This window comes from Rana temporaria, chromosome 4 (assembly GCF_905171775.1).
Source record: "Rana temporaria chromosome 4, aRanTem1.1, whole genome shotgun sequence".
NCBI classification, from domain to species: Eukaryota; Metazoa; Chordata; class Amphibia; order Anura; family Ranidae; genus Rana; species Rana temporaria.
This window is the reverse complement of record NC_053492.1, coordinates 299,192,088-299,210,610: the sequence shown is the minus strand read 5'-3', so window position 1 is coordinate 299,210,610 and position 18,523 is coordinate 299,192,088. Positions and strand designations below refer to the sequence as shown.

At 40.5% G+C, this 18,523-nt stretch overlaps 1 protein-coding gene across 2 annotated transcripts in view; it reads right to left on the bottom strand.

Moving 5' to 3' along the window:
• Positions 1-7,768: 7,768 nt before the first annotated feature.
• TNFAIP3 (TNF alpha induced protein 3) overlaps positions 7,769-18,523 on the bottom strand; it is a 37,846-nt gene continuing 27,091 nt past the window's right edge. For both annotated transcript variants that reach the window (XM_040350514.1, XM_040350516.1), the window contains exons 5-9: positions 16,119-16,289; positions 15,504-15,684; positions 13,381-14,279; positions 10,958-11,166; positions 7,769-8,372 (exon numbers count right to left, since the gene is read on the bottom strand). In XM_040350514.1, the coding sequence (XP_040206448.1) occupies positions 8,127-8,372; positions 10,958-11,166; positions 13,381-14,279; positions 15,504-15,684; positions 16,119-16,289 (1,706 nt within the window). In that variant the 3' untranslated portion in view covers positions 7,769-8,126. The remainder of the gene's footprint in view (positions 8,373-10,957; positions 11,167-13,380; positions 14,280-15,503; positions 15,685-16,118; positions 16,290-18,523) is intronic.

Here is an 18,523-nt window from a genome sequence, read left to right as displayed (position 1 = left end):
AATTCACACAGCGCTTTACACGTACTCAAGGAGCCATTCAATTAACTCACATTCATACGCACTAGGGCAAATTTTAGGCAGGAGCCATCCAATTAACCTATCAGCATGTATTTGGAGTGTGGGAAGAAACCGACACAGGCACAGGGATAACATGCAAACTCCAGGCAGGGAGTATTGTGGTTGGGATTTGAACCAGCAACACAAGTGCTGCTAGGCAGAATTGCTAACCACTACACCACTGTGATTTACATGCAGTTACGTTTTCAGACATCTCTACCTAATGTCAGGTAATACCGATCATTGAAGCATTATCTTCCAAACTTGTGGTTAAAAGTTTTGCCAAACTTCCAATGTATCATGATATGAAATCTCAATGGTATTGAAACCTCAACTAATAGCAGCACACAAGATATTAAGAGGATATTAGGGTACATTTACTAAAGAGTTACTACTTCTTAAGTGCTTAGCCAATAATGATTAACTTTGCTAAAGGCAATCCAATATAGCATGAATTCTGAAAATACTTTTTTCGTTTTAAGTGGATGTAAACCCAGCACTCACCCAGTATAAACTAATAGCACAGTATTAATTATTATCAAGCCTCCTGCATGTATCCCTACCTTGCAAATGTCACCCCCTTCAGCAGTAGGAGCCCCGCAAAACTCTGGAATCAGTGGGTGGGTCTCTTTGCCAGAGTTCGGTGGGCGGAGTCGCAATGTCACAAGACTCCCTGCCCACCTCTACAATCTCCTACTCCTATTCCTGAGTAACATCAAGTCAAAAGTCAGGAAAGGCACATGACTTGTGGTAATGTAGTGGAGTTAGCATGGTTGCTCTCCTGCCACCGCTAGCAGAGAGCCGGGGGGGGGGGGGGGTGCTGCCGAAAAGTGACATCTCACCACCTCTTCTCTCTCCTGCCGCCGCTAGCAGAGAACAGGGGGGTGCTGCCAAAAGTTAGTAAGTGACATCTCATCACCCTCTTCTCTCTCCTGCCACCGCTAGCATGGAAGAGGGGGGTGCTGCCAAAAGTTAGTAAGTGACATCTCATCACCCTCTTCTCTCTCCTGCCACCGCGGGCCCCTGGGTACATTCGGGCCCGTTACATTTGTAATGCCTGTACCCCCCTGATAGCGGCCCTGAATACTTGGGGTGTGGAAGACAGATGGAATCTTATCTCCCCTCAGTGATACCAGGCTAGAAAGATCCATAGCAAAAGCTAAAGGCTGTTTTAATTTTAAGGTGGCACACACACACACTGGTATCTAGCCTGGGTAATATGGCAGCTGCCTGGAGCTCCTTGGCAACAAAATCATCCAGCGAGAATCATCAGACACAGCCCCTGCAACAAAAAGCTCAAAGGCCTTTAAACCTACAGGTATGTCCAACACTTTTCTGGAGGTAAAGGCATAGAAATATGTTTACAGCCCCTGCATCCTAAGCCAGCAAGCATAGTTGCAATTTGAAATAGTAAAAAAATCAGCGCAATATACAGGTAAAACAGAATCAGCAGCTATGCACTAGGATTCAATTTATAAATTCCTTAAGAGTCAATGTAAAGTAGATAGTGCAGCGCTAGAGGAAAAGTCCAAATAAAGATCATCCAGGTGATTCTCTTATAAGTGACTGACAATATGAGGCATGCAGGTGATATAGCGTGGGTTAACAGGAGACCTCCACCAATAGTAACAATGGCCGCTCACCTCACTGATAATAAAAAATCGCTTTCCCATAAGGGTCAATCCCAGGCATGTAACAGCATAATCCAAGCAGGAAAGGAATACATCTCAGGTAATATCAGCATGGATGGCAGATCTCAAGTAATATCAACATGGATAGCAGCCATGGAATCCGATGTAAGAAAAACAAAACATAGTGTTTCTCCGCAATAACCAATATAACATTTAATAGTGAAAATACACTTACATAAAAAGCACTATATCCAGTGCTAGGAATCAAATGCAAACAAAAACGCACACAGCATGGTCCGATAGATGGCAGCGGGTGACGTCACGTACTTCCCTACCGAACGTTGCGTCCCAAGGACGGGACTTCTTCAGCGGATGTGTCATCCGCTGAAGAAGTCCCGTCCTTGGGACGCAACGTTCGGTAGGGAAGTACGTGACGTCACCCGCTGCCATCTATCGGACCATGCTGTGTGCGTTTTTGTTTGCATTTGATTCCTAGCACTGGATATAGTGCTTTTTATGTAAGTGTATTTTCACTATTAAATGTTATATTGGTTATTGCGGAGAAACACTATGTTTTGTTTTTCTTACATCGGATTCCATGGCTGCTATCCATGTTGATATTACTTGAGATCTGCCATCCATGCTGATATTACCTGAGATGTATTCCTTTCCTGCTTGGATTATGCTGTTACATGCCTGGGATTGACCCTTATGGGAAAGCGATTTTTTATTATCAGTGAGGTGAGCGGCCATTGTTACTATTGGTGGAGGTCTCCTGTTAACCCACGCTATATCACCTGCATGCCTCATATTGTCAGTCACTTATAATAGTTGCAATTTGGCCTATAAATTCTAGCATAGCTATGGAGAACTCTTCCTTGGATAAGACAGAGGACGGGGCCACATCTGAGAGCCTCCGGGAGTGCCTGAACTCAGGTAGAGAACAATTCAGGTTGTTGGTGTCAGGTCCCTGAAAAGGGACACCGTAGGCTGCCCCAGAACGGATAATAAATTGTGCACTAAAGATGCCTGCTCCTCATGCACTTGTAATCTGATTAGGTAAATATTCACAGCTTAACAGAGACAAACTAAATCACTGGATAAGTAACCTTTGGAATAAGTTCACCTTTGGAACATTTTTCATGTTCCACCCTTATTAGGGTGGAACATGTAACAAGTTTCAGCATCTGCACTCCCCTCCCCCCTCTGATTCCCCCTTCCTCTATGAAAATGCAGCAATCTTTAGTACAACTTGTTTCTGGTATGGCTACACATCCTCCTAGGACATTACCAAAAAAATTGAAGCATGCTGGGAGTTGCAGTGTTGTTAGCTAGTGCCCAATTCCTCCTGTATGTGGCATTATTGTCTCAAAACAACGGAATCCTTCCTGTGTCTCTTAATGAAGGAGAATGAAATTACCCATGATGAAAAATGCATAAGATTTGTAGTTTGAATGGTCTGTTTAGGTTTCAATGATCAAATCTGAAACATATCTGTTTTTTTAGGAAGTAGACATTTTCAGTATTCCATTTTTATTTCCCAAATTAAGAACAAAATACAAGTTTTGGTTAAATTAAAATGTAATGTTAGTATATATATATATATATATATATATATATATATATATATATATATATATAGTGGAATAAGGCATCTTATAAAGTAACAATATGTTTGACATACACGTGTATTCATTTCTTTTTAGCCTAATGTTCCAGTACACCCAAACATTATAACTTTGTAGTATTACCTTTTTTTGTACTATGCTACATGTCATATGCCAGCTGGGCACAACTGGAGATTTGTATTAAGAGGTGTTCTTGGCATAATCTGATGCAGCTGTGCTTAACCAATAATTGCAACAGCAGCAAATGCTAATGTAAAATATTATAAATTATACCTTACCCACGATTTCAGTGGCCTTCATCACTATGCACAATAAATAATCTTGGACTGCTTTAGCTGACCATACAAAATTAGATTTTTGTTTTCATTCAGCTTGTGGACAGAACAAAAATGGATGGATGGACAAGTCTCCCCCTGTAGCTATTGTATCTTGACAGCACTAGTGGATGTCAAGATACCTGAAAAGTGGTTGCATCTAACTGGATGCAGTTGATGTTGGGCCAACTATTTTTGGTCAAGCACCTTTGGTTTTTCAATCGAAGGATGTCAAGTGGGAAGGTAGCAACAGGACCACCAATGTAGCAATTTTTTAACTGGTACATCAGGAACTGGCTAACATTTGCATAGTGCATGACCCGCATTAGATCTTACAGATTTCAGTTGTTAAGAAAGCTGAACTGACAGGTTCACATACCCTATTGATAAGTGTTTTGGGAGTTGCAGAACTTTTTTTAAAACTGTGATCCTAGTGAGATACTTTCCCATACAGCTAACAACCTGTTAGTAATTTAATAGTAGAACCACTTAAAATGTTGAACAAAGAAGTCAGTGTATTAATCAAAGTCACAGCTAAATCTGGTGGGTCAAATACAGGACCTTTTCCATACATAACGCCAAATGTTTCCAAGAACTCTAGTCATAGAACTGTATCCAGAATTTTTCAAAGGGCCAAAAAGAACTCATTAGTCACTATTTACATCTCAGCAAGATCACCCCCAATTCAGTATCCCATGCAACCACTCCCTGTATAAGTGAGATGAACTATTTCACCTGCTACATACAGTATCTCACAAAAGTTTTGTAAATATTTTATTATATCTTTTCGTGTGACACTTTGCTACAATGTAAAGTAGTAAGTGTACCGCTGTCAACAAAAGTGAGTACACCCCTAAGATAAAATGTCCAAATTGGGCCGAATTAGCCATTTTCCCTCCCCGGTGTCATGTGACTCGATAATGTTACAAGGTCTCAGGTGTGAATGGGAAGCAGGTGTGTTAAATTTGGTGTTATTGCTTTCACTCTCTCATACTGGTCACTGGAAGTTCAACATGGGACCTCATGGCAAAGAACTCTGAGGATCTGAAAAAAAAATGTTACTCTACATAAAGATGGCCTAGGCTATAAGATTGCCAAGATCCTGAAACTCAGCTGCAGCACGGTGGCCAAGACAGTGGTTTAACAGGACAGGTTCCACTCAGAACAGGCCTATCCGTGGTCGACCAAAGGGGTTGAGTGCACGTGCTCAGCATCATATTCAGAGGTTGTCTTTGGATAATAGACATATGAGTGCTGCCAGCATTTCTGCAGAGGTTAAAGGGGTGGGGGGTCAGCCTGTCAGTGCTCAGACCATAAGCCACACACTGCATAACATTGGTCTGCATGGTTGTCATCCCAGAAGGAAGCCTCTTCTAAAGATGATGCACAAGAAAGCATGCAAACAGTTTTCTGAAGACAAGCAGACTAAGGACATGGATTACTGGAAGCATGTCCTGTGGTCTGGTAAGATCAAGATAAACTTATTTGGTTCAGATGGTGTCAAACATGTGAGCCGGCAACCAGGTGAGGAGTACAAAGACAAGTGTGTTCTGCCTACAGTCAAGCATGCTGGTGGGAGTGTCATGGTCTTAAGCTTCATGAGTGCTGCTGGCACTGGGGAGCTACAGTTCATTGGGGAAACCATGAATGCCAACATGTACTGTAACATACTGAAACAGAGCATGATCCCCTCCCTTCAGAGACTGGGCCACAGGGCAGTATTCCAACATGATAACAACCCTAAACACACCTCCAAGATTACTACTACCTTGCTACAGAAGCTGAGGGTAAAGTTGATGGATTGGCCAAGCATGTCTCCAGACCTAAACCCTATTGAGCATCTGTGGGGCATCCTCAAAACGGAAGGTGGAGGAGCGCAACCTGTGAAGCTCTGGTGCCCAAGAGGGTTAAGGCAGTGCTGTAAAATAATGGTGGCCACACAAAATATTGACACTTTGGGCTCAATTTGGACATTTTCACTTAGGGTTGTACTCACTTTTGTTGCCAGTGGTTCAGATATTAATGGCTGTGAGTTATTTTGAGGTGACATCAAATTTACAAGTTATACAAGCTGTACACTCACTACTTACATTGTAGCAAAGTGTCAATTCTTCAGTGTTGTCACATAAAAAGATATAATTAAAATATTTACAAAAATGTGAGGGGTGTACTCACTTTTGTGAGATACTGTAAGTAATTACACAATTTAACAAAAAGGTTACAAATTATTGTGTTCAAATTACCATTTTAAATAGAAGCTCGTACGTGAATATATATGGAATAACAAGATCTTTTATATTTGTTAATTTATACTTTTGAATGTTTAAATTAGACTTATGTAATAAAAATCGCTGCTAAGCATTTATTTCATCTAAAATAAATAACTCCAGTGACATTTTAGAAAAACAAATACATTATTTTTATTGACTCCATAGTTGTGGTGCCCCAAGGTTTCCAACTGTCACAAAAAAAGAATGCAAAATAACTAGGCGCAACTCCTTCCCAGCATTGCATAACTAGTGTCCTGACTTCCCTGACTACTAGTAAATTTAAAATGGAATGTGCCAAGGTTGGAGAAGCATGAATCTGGAGCAGCTGTGCATCACAACCAATCAGCTTCTAGCTGCCATTTTCAAAGCTTAACTGAACAGCTGATTGGTTACTAGGCACAGCTGCGGCAGTTTTATTAAATTCCCCCAATGCAATATTATCAAGGCTGGTAGATAGGCACGCTAAAGCAGTGGAGAATGCCAACTGGTTGACGAATGTGCATACAGTACTTCACAGGTATGCTTTAAAAGTAAATATGCACCGATAAAGATGTGTAGTCCATTTCAGACCATCTCAAAATGATAGTTGCCTGGGTGGCATTAGTATTTGTGCTATTAAAAGCATGCAACAAATACAGTCAGGGTGAAGTTATAAGGCCTGATCTGCATATTTGCTCTAGATCAGTGACTAGGAAAGTATTAAAGCCACTTGAGCCCAATTAAAGCAAGGCACCCATTATTTTCAGGTGATTAACCCACCTATAAACGTCTTTTAGAACAGATTTCCTTTAATGCAGGATAAGCACAGAATGCTCATTCACCTTCCTATCTGCTCAAAGAGGGACCTTGCTCACTTCCATGACCTCCTCCATTTGAAATTGCTTAGACCCAAGTAACCCAGCAAAAGGCCCGGACACTTTCAAATGGATAGGACCAATGACATTATCCTCCCTGGTAAGCTCCAACACCGTCCATCACCAGAGTTGCAGTAGAAATGCAGCTAGTGAATGTGGATCTGTGCGTGGCCTATCAACGAACACCATCACTTTGCCCTGAAAGGGCAAAGTGACAGTGGCCATTAGTTGGCAAAGTGACAGTGCCCTTGAATGGGTAAAAAAGACAGGGCCAGATTCACAGAGCAAGTACGCCGGCGTATCTACTGATACACCGGCGTACTTTCAAATTACCCGCGTCATATCTTTAGTTTGAATCCTCAAACCAAGATACGACGGCCTCTGGCTTCGATCCGACAGGCGTACGCCTTCGGATCGTAGGTGCAATACTTCGGCGCCCGCTGGGTGGAGTTCGCGTAGTTTTCCGCGTCGGGTATGCTAATTAGGTTTTTCCGTCGATCCACGAAGGTACGCGCGGCCGTCGCATTCTCTTACGTCGTCGCTAGTCGGCTTTTCCTGGCGTAAAGATAAAGCTGCTATTTTGAGGCGTATAGATAGACTTGCCATGTTAAAGTATGGCCGTCGTTCCCGCGTCAAATTTTAAAATGTTTTATTTTTTGCGTAAGTCGTCCGTGAATAGGAAAGGACGTTACTCACGTCTAAGTTTAAAAAATGCGCAGTTCAATCGGCGCGGGGACGCGCTTCATTTAAATGAATCACGCCCCCTACCCGCCGATTTGAATTACGCGCCAAGAGATACACTACGCTGCCGTAACTTACGGCGTGAAATCTTCCTGAATTCGACTTAGAGCCAGGTAAGATATGGCGGCGTAGCGTATCTCTGATACGCTGCGCCTGGGCAATTCTATGTGAATCTAGCCCACAGTGTATTTTCAAAAGATCCCTAGATTGTTGCAGATTGGCAGTATATAGGTTTTGCTGTAAAACATTACTTGTAAAGCGTAATATTCCGACTCTGGTTTGCAAGATTTTACTAAATTAGGGCTGGTAATGTCACAACAGTACAAAATTATAAAGAGCATTTTATCAAGATATAATTACAACCAAACATAACAGAAAATCCACACAAAACAACCCAAATAGTTTGAAAATATATAAAAATAAATCTTATTCATACATATACATATCAAACATTACACACAGAAACAAATTTCACACACATGGGATTAAAGGGATTTATATGGCTATACATATAAATAAAAATAAAAATACAGTATTGATAAATATTATGGTAAAGTGATTAGAAGCAAGTTCTTTCAAGATTTAGTAAGTTTATAAGGAGTGTTTTAGTGGTTTGTGCCATTTCCAAGTGTTATCCGTATATCTGTTTGAATTGGTAGCATTCATTGCAGTAACCGTTGCACTTGTTATTTCCATAGTGATCACATCCTGGTGCCCTACACCGTAGCTTAGGAGTGTCTTCTCCAGATGACTTGCCATGGCTGCCTCTGTATTTGCACTGAGCACAAAGCTCGTCATTTCTCCCAGTTACTGGATTCCTGCAGACATCCCTAGCACATTTCTTCATATGGGAACCAGAGTGATTTTGTCCAGATCTCTGAAAAAATAAATACATTTTAATTTTAACAATGTGATTTTCAGTAAACATCTCAAACACTGAAAATGTACTAAGAATCAAGCCTCTTTAGTAACCTTCAAGAATTAATGGAACAATTGGTCCAATGAATTTCCCCTCTAACCACTTGCTCATCCTCAAAAAGACTTTCTTCTCTATACAGATTCCTATTCGCAGTGCCGATTCTGACCTCCCTGGGGCCCTAAGCAAAATGACATGTCACATGGGGGTGCTGGTGACATGTCACATTAAAGATTAAAGTTGAGAAGCGGGGGGAGGGGGTTTTCTGCTGTTGAAAATGACATCTTACATTAAAGTGAGAAGCAGGGGTGCTGACTCCTTACCTCTTCTCCCATGCAGCCAGCGAGTTGAGAAGTGGGGTGAGGGGCCGAAAATGACTTCTCACCAGGTGGGGCCTCTAGTAATTTGGGGGGCCCTCCGCAGCTTTGCGGGGCCCTAAGCGGCTTGCATAGTGAGCCTATAGCGAGGATCGGCCCTGCCTATTCGAGCACCTCACTGCACTGATATCCACATATCTCTAGCAGAAACTAAAAATATGATGCTGAAAGGATAGTGCTTGGCATCAGAATGAGGCTTGCTACTACATGACAGTGATTTATATACACTTCACAGTCAGATAGGTAGCACACGTAGTTTCTGATCAAGCAATTATTCTTCCCGAATATCATATAATCTATTGTTTAACACTTGTGTACAACAGAATCCAAGTGCAAATACGCCCAAAAACTTTTTGAAATTCCCAAAGTTTGAGACAATTTCAAGTAATCCTCTTCCAAAGTGTTCAGATGAAAGTAGGGAACATCTGATCACCATTTATGTTGCCCAAATTGTGACACTGCCACCTTGGTAAAGATTCAGGCTTACCAAATTTAATGGACCCTCTAATCAAAGAGAGGTGAGATGAGCATATGGCCAAACACCCTGGCCAGGGGTCCCCAGACAACATCACGTGGTGGAGTGGCAGAGCGATGAGCTGATGTCATTGCGTGTTCCAGAAAGTGCGGCAAGCTGCTTTGCTACTAGCGATTTTACTATGTGATTTTTGACACTTTTGAATATTAGTGCAAACTTTTATTTTTAATAAAACTTTTAGAAGGGTTTTACACTATGTGGAGCTTCTCCTTCCATGTTTATTGCGGCCTTATTTGGATGCCATTGAGAAGCCAGGGTGTTTGGCCATATGGTCATCTGACCTCTCTTTGATTAGAGGATCCAATGAATTTGGTAGGCCTGCATCTTTACCAAGGTGGTGGTAAAGATGGCATCTTTACCAAGGTGGTGGGAGACCTGAATGGTGATTGGATGTTCACTACCTTTATCTAAACACTTCTGAAAAGGATTACTTAAAATTTTCACGAACTTTATACATTTCAAAAACATTTTCACTTTTTATAGAAAAAATGTTTTTGCACACTTTATTGGTGTATTTGCACTTTGATTCTGTTGTTCACAATGTGTTATACAATAGATTATATGATACTCATGTTGTCATTATAATACCAAATCTTACTTTTTTGATTTGTATATTTTGATTATCACTGCTTTATAGCGTGGCTCTTTTTTGATATATTAGGTTCTGTTCTGTGGACAATATCTCGCAGCATAGCCACTGCTTTGCATCATTGTTTAGATTATCAATATTTTGTTCACTGCGAATAACTATTATTTTCCAAGCACAGTTTTTGAGTTGGTATATAATTAATCTTCCTGGGGCAGCAATACAGTTTTTTCTCCAATGAGCAGGAGGTTGACCAGGGAAGCAGTCATTTTATACCAACAATAGCAGAGTGGTCTTACTTGGGATTAGCAGAGGCATAGCCAATACAAGAATAAATGGCTGCATGATTTCTAAATACAGTCTTATCTTTGGTTAAATAAGGTCTAAGGCCTTGTACACACGACCGAAGAACTCGTCGTAAATGAAACATCTTTTTCCTCGACGAGTTCCTTGTTAGGCTTGTCGAGAAACTTGACAAGCTTGCTTTGCGTACACACGGTCAAGACCAAATCTCCTCGTTCTCAAACGCGGTGACGTACAACACATACAACGGCAGGGGAAGTTTGATTCCACTGGCACAACCCTTGGGGCTGCTTTTGCTAATCTCATGTTACTGTGTGTTAAGTAAAAGTTTGGTAAGAGACGATTTGCACTTTTCAGACTGTTACAGCGTGACAAATGTGCTATCTCCATTACGAACGCTACTTTTACCGAAGGTGCGCTCCCGTCTCATACTTTATTCTGAGAATGCGTGGGTTTCTTAGCATACACACAAACGTGTTTCTCATCGAAAACCAGCCCGGCGAGGAACACGACGAGGAAATTGAGACTCCCATCGAGGAAAAAGAGAACTTGTTCTCTTTTTTTCTCGTCGAGTTCCTCGACAGTTTCCTCGATGAAATACATACACACAACCGGTTTCCTCGGCAAAAAAACTCTACCACCAAGTTTCTTGATGGATTCTGTCGAGGAAAAACGGTCGTGTGTACGAGGTCTAACCCTAGATAGATTTCAGTCTTCCAAACGCTTTGAGGAAAGTTTTACTCACCACTGTTGGTCTCTGCAGTTGCTGCTCTGGATTTGTAGCTTCATGATATCTCTGATTCTGGGCTTCAATGAAACACTTTTGACAGAATCCTTCAAACATTGTACTCCCTAACGTGCTGCAATCTTGCCCTAGGCAGCGACTCATGTCTTTAAATGCAGCTACACTGATATTGCTTTGCGATGATTTGTGACCTCTTCTAGAGGCACCACCTGGAAAATAATAAGCAGAATTGTAATTACATCTTGACATAATTACATACGTTGTTAGAATTATACTGTCGAGAAAACGTACACAAATCGGTTCAAAATGTATAACTTTTAATCATTATTTCTAAAATATCTTAGCATGACTGACACTCTAAAAACAGGTAAAATATGCTTAAAAACTACAGCTGCTTGTAAAATTGAAATATTCACCATTACCTGTTATATTACAGTAAATGTGTCAGATCTCTTAAAATGATATTTTATTTAATTATAGCCCTTTCTTTAAAAAAGTGCAGGAGGGACAAGAGTTGGTACAGAGATTGTTTATTCTTAACCCTGAATTTAACCAAAATCCATTGCATTATACATATTAATACTGTAATTAGTGGCATTAATTACTTATTGATTTATTAATTACTTATTGATTTGGCATTACTGCTTCCAGGGTTGCTTCCCTTCTTATTGAACAGAGGCGATAATTCATTTTGATTTAGTGTCCATTGATGGGACAGGGGATGGAGATTTGACACTGGAAGCTGTGATGGAGAATCAGGAAAAAGTCTGTGAGCTTAGTGAACAACTAAGGTCCCCAGATTACTGCTGGGTTTAAACAGTGGGATGACCTTTTACTTCTGCAAAAGGTCCTGGGCAGGTTCTCTATATATTGGATTGGGCTGAGCTGCACCCAGAAGGTTTTTTACCTAAAAACATTCTACATTTGGAACCACTTTAATTACCACTATAATTTTTCAAAGGACAATTGTGTATATGTATGTACACACACACAAAATATTATATATATATATATATATATATATATATATATATATATATATATATATATATATATATATATATATATATATATATATATATATATATATATATATATATATATATATATACACACACACATATTTGTGTGTATATAGTGGAACCTCGATTGCGAGTAACACAGTTAACGAGCATTTCGCAATATGTTCAGAAATGCTTGGAAGGACACAGAAATACTCAGTTTGCGAGCCTTTTCGAGGTCAGATGACCGGCTGTTTACGAGGCTCTCTGGCACCCCCTACCTCTGGCCGCATGCGGTATTGCATGCCATTGAAGTCAATGCGGAACAAATTATTTTCGTTTCCATTGACTTCAATGGGGAAACTTGCTTTGCTATGCAAGTACTTTGGATTACGAGCATTCTCCTGAAACGGATTATGCTTGTAATCCGAGGTTCCACTGTGTGTGTGTGTGTGTGTGTGTATATATATGTATGTATGTATGTATGTATGTATGTATGTATGTATGTATGTATGTATGTATGTATGTATGTATGTATGTATGTATGTATGTATGTATATATATATATATATATATATATATATATATATATATATATATATATATATATATATATATATATATATATATATATATATATACACACACACACACACACACACACACACACACACACACAGGGGGTACTAGATGCAAATCCACTTTGCACTACAAGTGCAAAGTGCACTTGAAATTGCACTGAAAGTGCACTTGGAAGTGCAGTCGCTATAGATCTGGGGGGGGGGGATGCAAGGAAAATAAAAAACAGCATTTTAGCCTGCACATGATTGGATAATAAAATCAGCAGAGCTTCCCCTGATTTCAGCTCTACCCCTCAGATTTACAGCGACCGCACTTCCAAGTGCACTTTCAGTGCAATTTCAAGTGCACTTTGCACTTGTAGTACAAAGTGGATTTGCCTTTCGTAAATAACCCAATTCAGACTCAAAAGTCAAATCAGAAGCACTAAAGTTATTTTCAAAGCTAAACACAGCTCTCCTTGTTTCCCCCTCCCAGCGATTATTTTAAGAGCCTTCTCATCTACTTATCTATAATTTGATTACAAAGCAGGTGTTTTGGGAGAACGGGCTAAATTGCCTGAGAGAATGACTTGAAGGTGCTTATTCAGTGCTTCTGCTGTGTATTTTGAGGAAGAATTGTCCCACAGTGCCTGTAGATACAGAGGTCAGCAAGACTTGTTTTAAAGTTCATGTTCTGTTTAAGAATATGTAAATACTTGAATTCTCATAGACTGGCCACAAGTTCAATGGACCAGTATTTGGCCTCTGATCAAGTTATAACAAATTTTATAGCAGAAAGCAGCAATATATGAGTACAGTTAATATTATAGAGTACACAATAAAAAGTCTAGTAATTACCTACCACTATTCTCCTGAAATTCAAAAAAACATAGTGTGCAAAATCCTTCATTTTGTAGTGTCCCGAAAAACTGGCAGCCAGACTTCTTGCACTTTTGGTTAGATGCTCTTTCTTCTGCATTATACACAGCACCAGACTGAGACCCAATGGCTGGTTCCTGGCTCTTACTGCTGGTTATCTCCAAACCTGTCAGGTTCACTAGGCTTCCAGACTGATTTATAGGGTCAGAGAAAGACCTCTGATGAACTACAGATGGGAAACTCGACCTGTGTGTTTGTTCTGTTGTCCTTTTAAAGCAAGAGCTGCAAATACCATTAAAAGTCCTTGTGGTATCCTGGAAACAAATATTGCACCTAATTATATCCAAGTCCCTTGTCCTGTCTGCCTTGCTACCAGACGGAATTTGCCTGCTATTATGGCAGCGCTCACACAATCCATTGAGTTCCACATTCAAAGTAAAGGGACAGTCAGGTGTTTTACATTTCATTGCATTTGTTTCACTAAAGATAAAAAGACTTGGTGCTGTAGCCAGAGCAGTGCCAGAGCCAGACACGGTCTCCTCTGTTATCTGACAAGATGGCTCCAAATATTCAGTTCTGTTGGGGGTGGTTTCACCCTTGTGTACTTGGGCTTTAGTCCTGTCACTTGACTTTTGTTTCCTTTCAAAGCACTCATGGCAGTAAGGTTGGGTGTTCACAGACATGTAGAAAGGGCAGTTTACTGTTTCACATTTTACTTCCACAAGAGACAGCTGAGGTAGGCAAAGTTCATATCTACGTTTACTGCAATTGCCCCTGCTTGTTTGCTCTGAAAACTCTTGCCACCTCTTGTATTCATGTTGCACTAGCTGAAAATAATCTTCTACCAAGTTGATTTCTTTTGGTAAATTATTCTCATCCAGCCTGTAAAAAGAATTTAAGTTAGCATTTATTTTAATCTGTTAACTTAGTAATAAAAGTTTATTTTATTGCATGCAATGACTGACTAGCTAGTCAGAAAGCTTTAATTGAAAAGGGCTGTACTGTTTTTACAAACGCAAGAAAATGCCAAGATAACAGCCACCAAATACTGTATATCAGTTTTTTGTAATATTATTATTACATTGTTACAGCAGTGTTGTTGTGAAAAATGAAATGGGGTTAGGAGATGTGTAGATTGTTATGATCAACACAAATCTACAGAACAAAATCATTAAAGTGAAGGTCTGGAATTGGTTTTGTGTCTTGTTTTACAAATTCCCTAAACTGGAGGTGACATTACAAAACGCTTTTCTTCTTTGCTGTGCTTAAAGAGGGATTCCACCCGCGATTTTTTTTTTAAAAGTCAGCAGCTACAAACACTGTAGCTGCTGACTTTTAATAAGGACACTTACCTGTCCTACTCACCCACAATGTCAGCCCCCCCCCCCCCAAGACCAATCCCACGATCCCGGCAGCTCCCAGCGCCGCCATGCTCAGTAAGGGAAACAAGCAGTGAAGCCGTGCGGCTTCACTGCCCGTTTCCTACTGCGCTTTGTGAATGGGCCGGCTGTTCTCTGGGATACACACAGTTTCCAGAAGGCAGCGTGCCCCATTCACCAGAAGACACCGCGAGTAGGACGGAGGAAGAAAACCTGCCACGGACGATGAAGAGGCAGATTACGGACTTCCGCATAGCAATCGCTATTTCTGGTAAGCAAAAACATTTTTTTTTTTTACATTTTTTGGGGGATTTGTTGTCAACATTTTTTTTTGGAGGGTGGAACTCCACTTTAAAGAGGAGGTTCAGGCTGTAAAAAAAAAAAAAAAAAAAAAAGTCAGCAGCCACAAATACTATAGCAGCTGACTTTTAATAAATGGACAAAAAAATAAATAAATAAAGGATCCAGCACTCGGGCTAGTTTTTCCTTAGATTCCATGTTCCCAGTGCCAGTATCCCAACTGTGGGCAGCAGGCTGTGCGGCTTTCCGCTACACAGCAAACTGCCCACTGCGTGAGCCGCACTTTTTGAATTGTCCCGCAGTCTTCTGGGACCTGTGATGTATCCCAGAGGACTGCAGGGAGGGAGGGGGAGGGCCAAGCAGAATCTTGGATGCATCTTGCTAAAGAAACTAAAATAAGGAGAATTCTATTAGAAGGTGAACTCACCTGGCAGTATTTATTAGATGGGTAGTGCCATGCTCCCAGGACTGAACAGGTACCTGCAGTACATGTAAATACTCTTTCAGAAGCTTGTCTCTGGTTTTTTCTTCATGATCAGTTAAGAAGTGAATTTTCATATCTTCATATCTCCCACTCTCGTTGAACACAAGTGGGGCAGCTCGAATCTCTGCTTAAAAAAATGTAATTCTTTATAAATGCAATGTATGTGGTAATTTTCTCTCTATATATAGGCAGTGAAGCTAAAAAGTTACAACAGATGCTGATTTAGTCTGCTTGGGTTGTTTGCCTAATCTCCTGTAATAGACATGTGCAGTGGTAACAAACCACCTCTCTTCCCAAACTATACATGCATGCAAATTCTGAATGAACATAATGAAAAACCTAGTCAAACTGTGACTGTAACTGCATGTACAGGTATATGTAGTCATTCTGTCTTCTGCACATTCTGGATGTTCAATACTGAACAGCTGGATCATAAATGTACATGCTTTTCACAAAATCTATTGAAGACTATACCATAAAGGACCCAGAATGGAGACAAGATCTTAAAGAACCTAGTTTTCAGAGTTAAATATCAGGGTGCAAATCAGATACACATACCTGGACCAGTGTCCGTCATAGTGACAAGAGGTGCAAAGTGCTGGCTTTCGTAGCCAAGAACTATAGGGTATTTATAGCATTCCTGTGCAGGCCAATGAAGAGGTAGGTAAATCCCACTAACATTAAGAGGGGAGAAGCTAGAGCCAGACTCCAAGCTGCGAATTACATTGTCTGTGGAGACAAAAAGTAAATGCATTGGTGGTTATTTATCAAGCAAATTAGTGACACAATATGCAACAGTTTTTTTGAGCATTTACAACCCCTGTGCAGGAAATCCTAGATAGACAACTTAGGCCTCGTACACACGACCGAGTTTCTCGGCAAAAACCAGCAAGAAACTTGCTGGGAGATATTTTTTTGCCGATGAAACCGGTCGTGTGTACATTTTCGTCGAGAGAACTGTCGAGAAACTCGACGAGCCAAAAAGAGAACATGTTCTCTATTTCCTTGACGGCAATGGAGAAAATTGGCTTGTCGAGTTTCGACGCTTCACAAGGAACTCGACGAGCAAAACGATGTGTTTCGCCCGTCGAGTTCCTCGGTCGTGTGTACGAGGCCTGAGACAGACTTACACAGGTTCATGCTAAACCAGGGGTCTCCAAACTTTTCAAGCAAAGGGCCAGTTTATTGTCCTTCAGACTTTAGGAGGGCCGGTTTGTGGCCAGCAGGGGCAATTTTTTTTGGCATTAGTGACAATAAATATGGCCTCAGGATTGGTGGTCAATAGGCGGAGTGGTGCCCCTATTAGTAGGAGGAATAGTATCCCATCATTGGTATCAGTGGAAGAAAGAGTGCCCCATTGTTGGTGTCAGTGTGAGGAATAGTATCAGTGGAAGCAATAGCACCCCAAGGGCCATATAGAAGCAAGCAAAGGGCCACATCTGGCCCTCGGGCCGCAGTTTGGAGACCCCCTGTGCTAAACAGATGCACAACTAAGAAGCAGTCAGGGGAACATTTTTTTCTGTGGTAGTGTTGGCTTAGAGCAGCAAAAGGAGGACATTATGGACGAACCTGAACTTTTAGAAGTAAATCGGTCTCTCTCAATGCTTCTGTTTAGCACCTCCTTGCATACGTGGCAGAAATATTAAATTTATCCCTAAATGTTTATTATTCATAAATATGTTTGCCAAATTATCATGAACATCACATGAATCTAAACCTGTTCTATTGTAAATAGTCAATCAGATTAGAGCTAAGAAGACTTGACATTTCAATTCATATGGTAACTCTTGATCTTGGGATTTATGTGGTAAAAATGTAGGGGGTTAGGTACTTCATCTGGGTCATTAAGTGGGCATCCTTCTTCATTGACATTTTATTGATGAGCTCTCCAGAAAGATCAACTGCGATATCTGACATGCCAGGTACACCCCTCTTGGTTCAATACCCTCCTGTCTAATCTTGCAGTCCAGTTGTTGTCTGTCCTTTAAGTCCAAATTGAATTGCTGCTTTTTCTGCTGCATTTGATAAGGACTTATTTGCTTGTTGCAGAAAATGACTCACTCCCATCTTCTTAGGAAGGTTGATTGTAGAAGTAGCAAAAAAAAAAAAACCTTGCATCTCACTTCTACAGGGAAAATCTTTATCTTCTGACCATCTTGAGCAGCTCCAGTTGTACAGCAGAGAGTACAGTCTTCTTCGCACCACTTCTTCAGGTATACCTCCTTCAGGGTTGGGGCAATAGGTAATCGATAGCTCTAATGATTAGCCAAGATCTCTCCATTTCCCAGGCAATCCTAATTAGTCTATTGGCCCTGCTTGGACATTGAGATAGGTGATGCATATCACTCTTCCTCCTCCTGCATTTTTACTTCCATCACCACAAGCTGTCTCCTGTGCACTGATGATGCCTTGTATGACTAAGGTGCCTATGATACGAGGGCATATGGCTCATCCATGATAAACTGAGCATAGAGGAGCAATCAGCTGTTCTTGATCCCAAACAATATATACATATATTTTTTTTTAGATACCATGGGTTATTAGACATTCATGTTTTCTATGTTCTTCTAAGAACCACGTCTAATCCATATGTATCTATGCTGCCTGGACATCTAACTAAAACGTTTTATGAATTTCTAATAAAGCACAGTCTGATTGTTAAATAGAGTTGGTGTAGCTATTAGTATTCAGACCATTCAGAAATTCATATAATGTAAGAAAAAAAACAACAAAACAGTGTTGACAGCTACTTTATCTAGGACTTTCAACTACTTGCTTGACACATGCATTTTTCTTTGTCAATAACTAGCCTTGCCTTAAAGTAAACTAAACACTACTATTTTCTTATCTGTCAATTAGGGCAGTGCTATCGTAGCCTCGATTTAGTTTTGCGGTTGCCATGGTGCTGTACACATGACCAGCTTCGACACCAATTGAGGTCCTGAAAGATCAGCTGTAACATA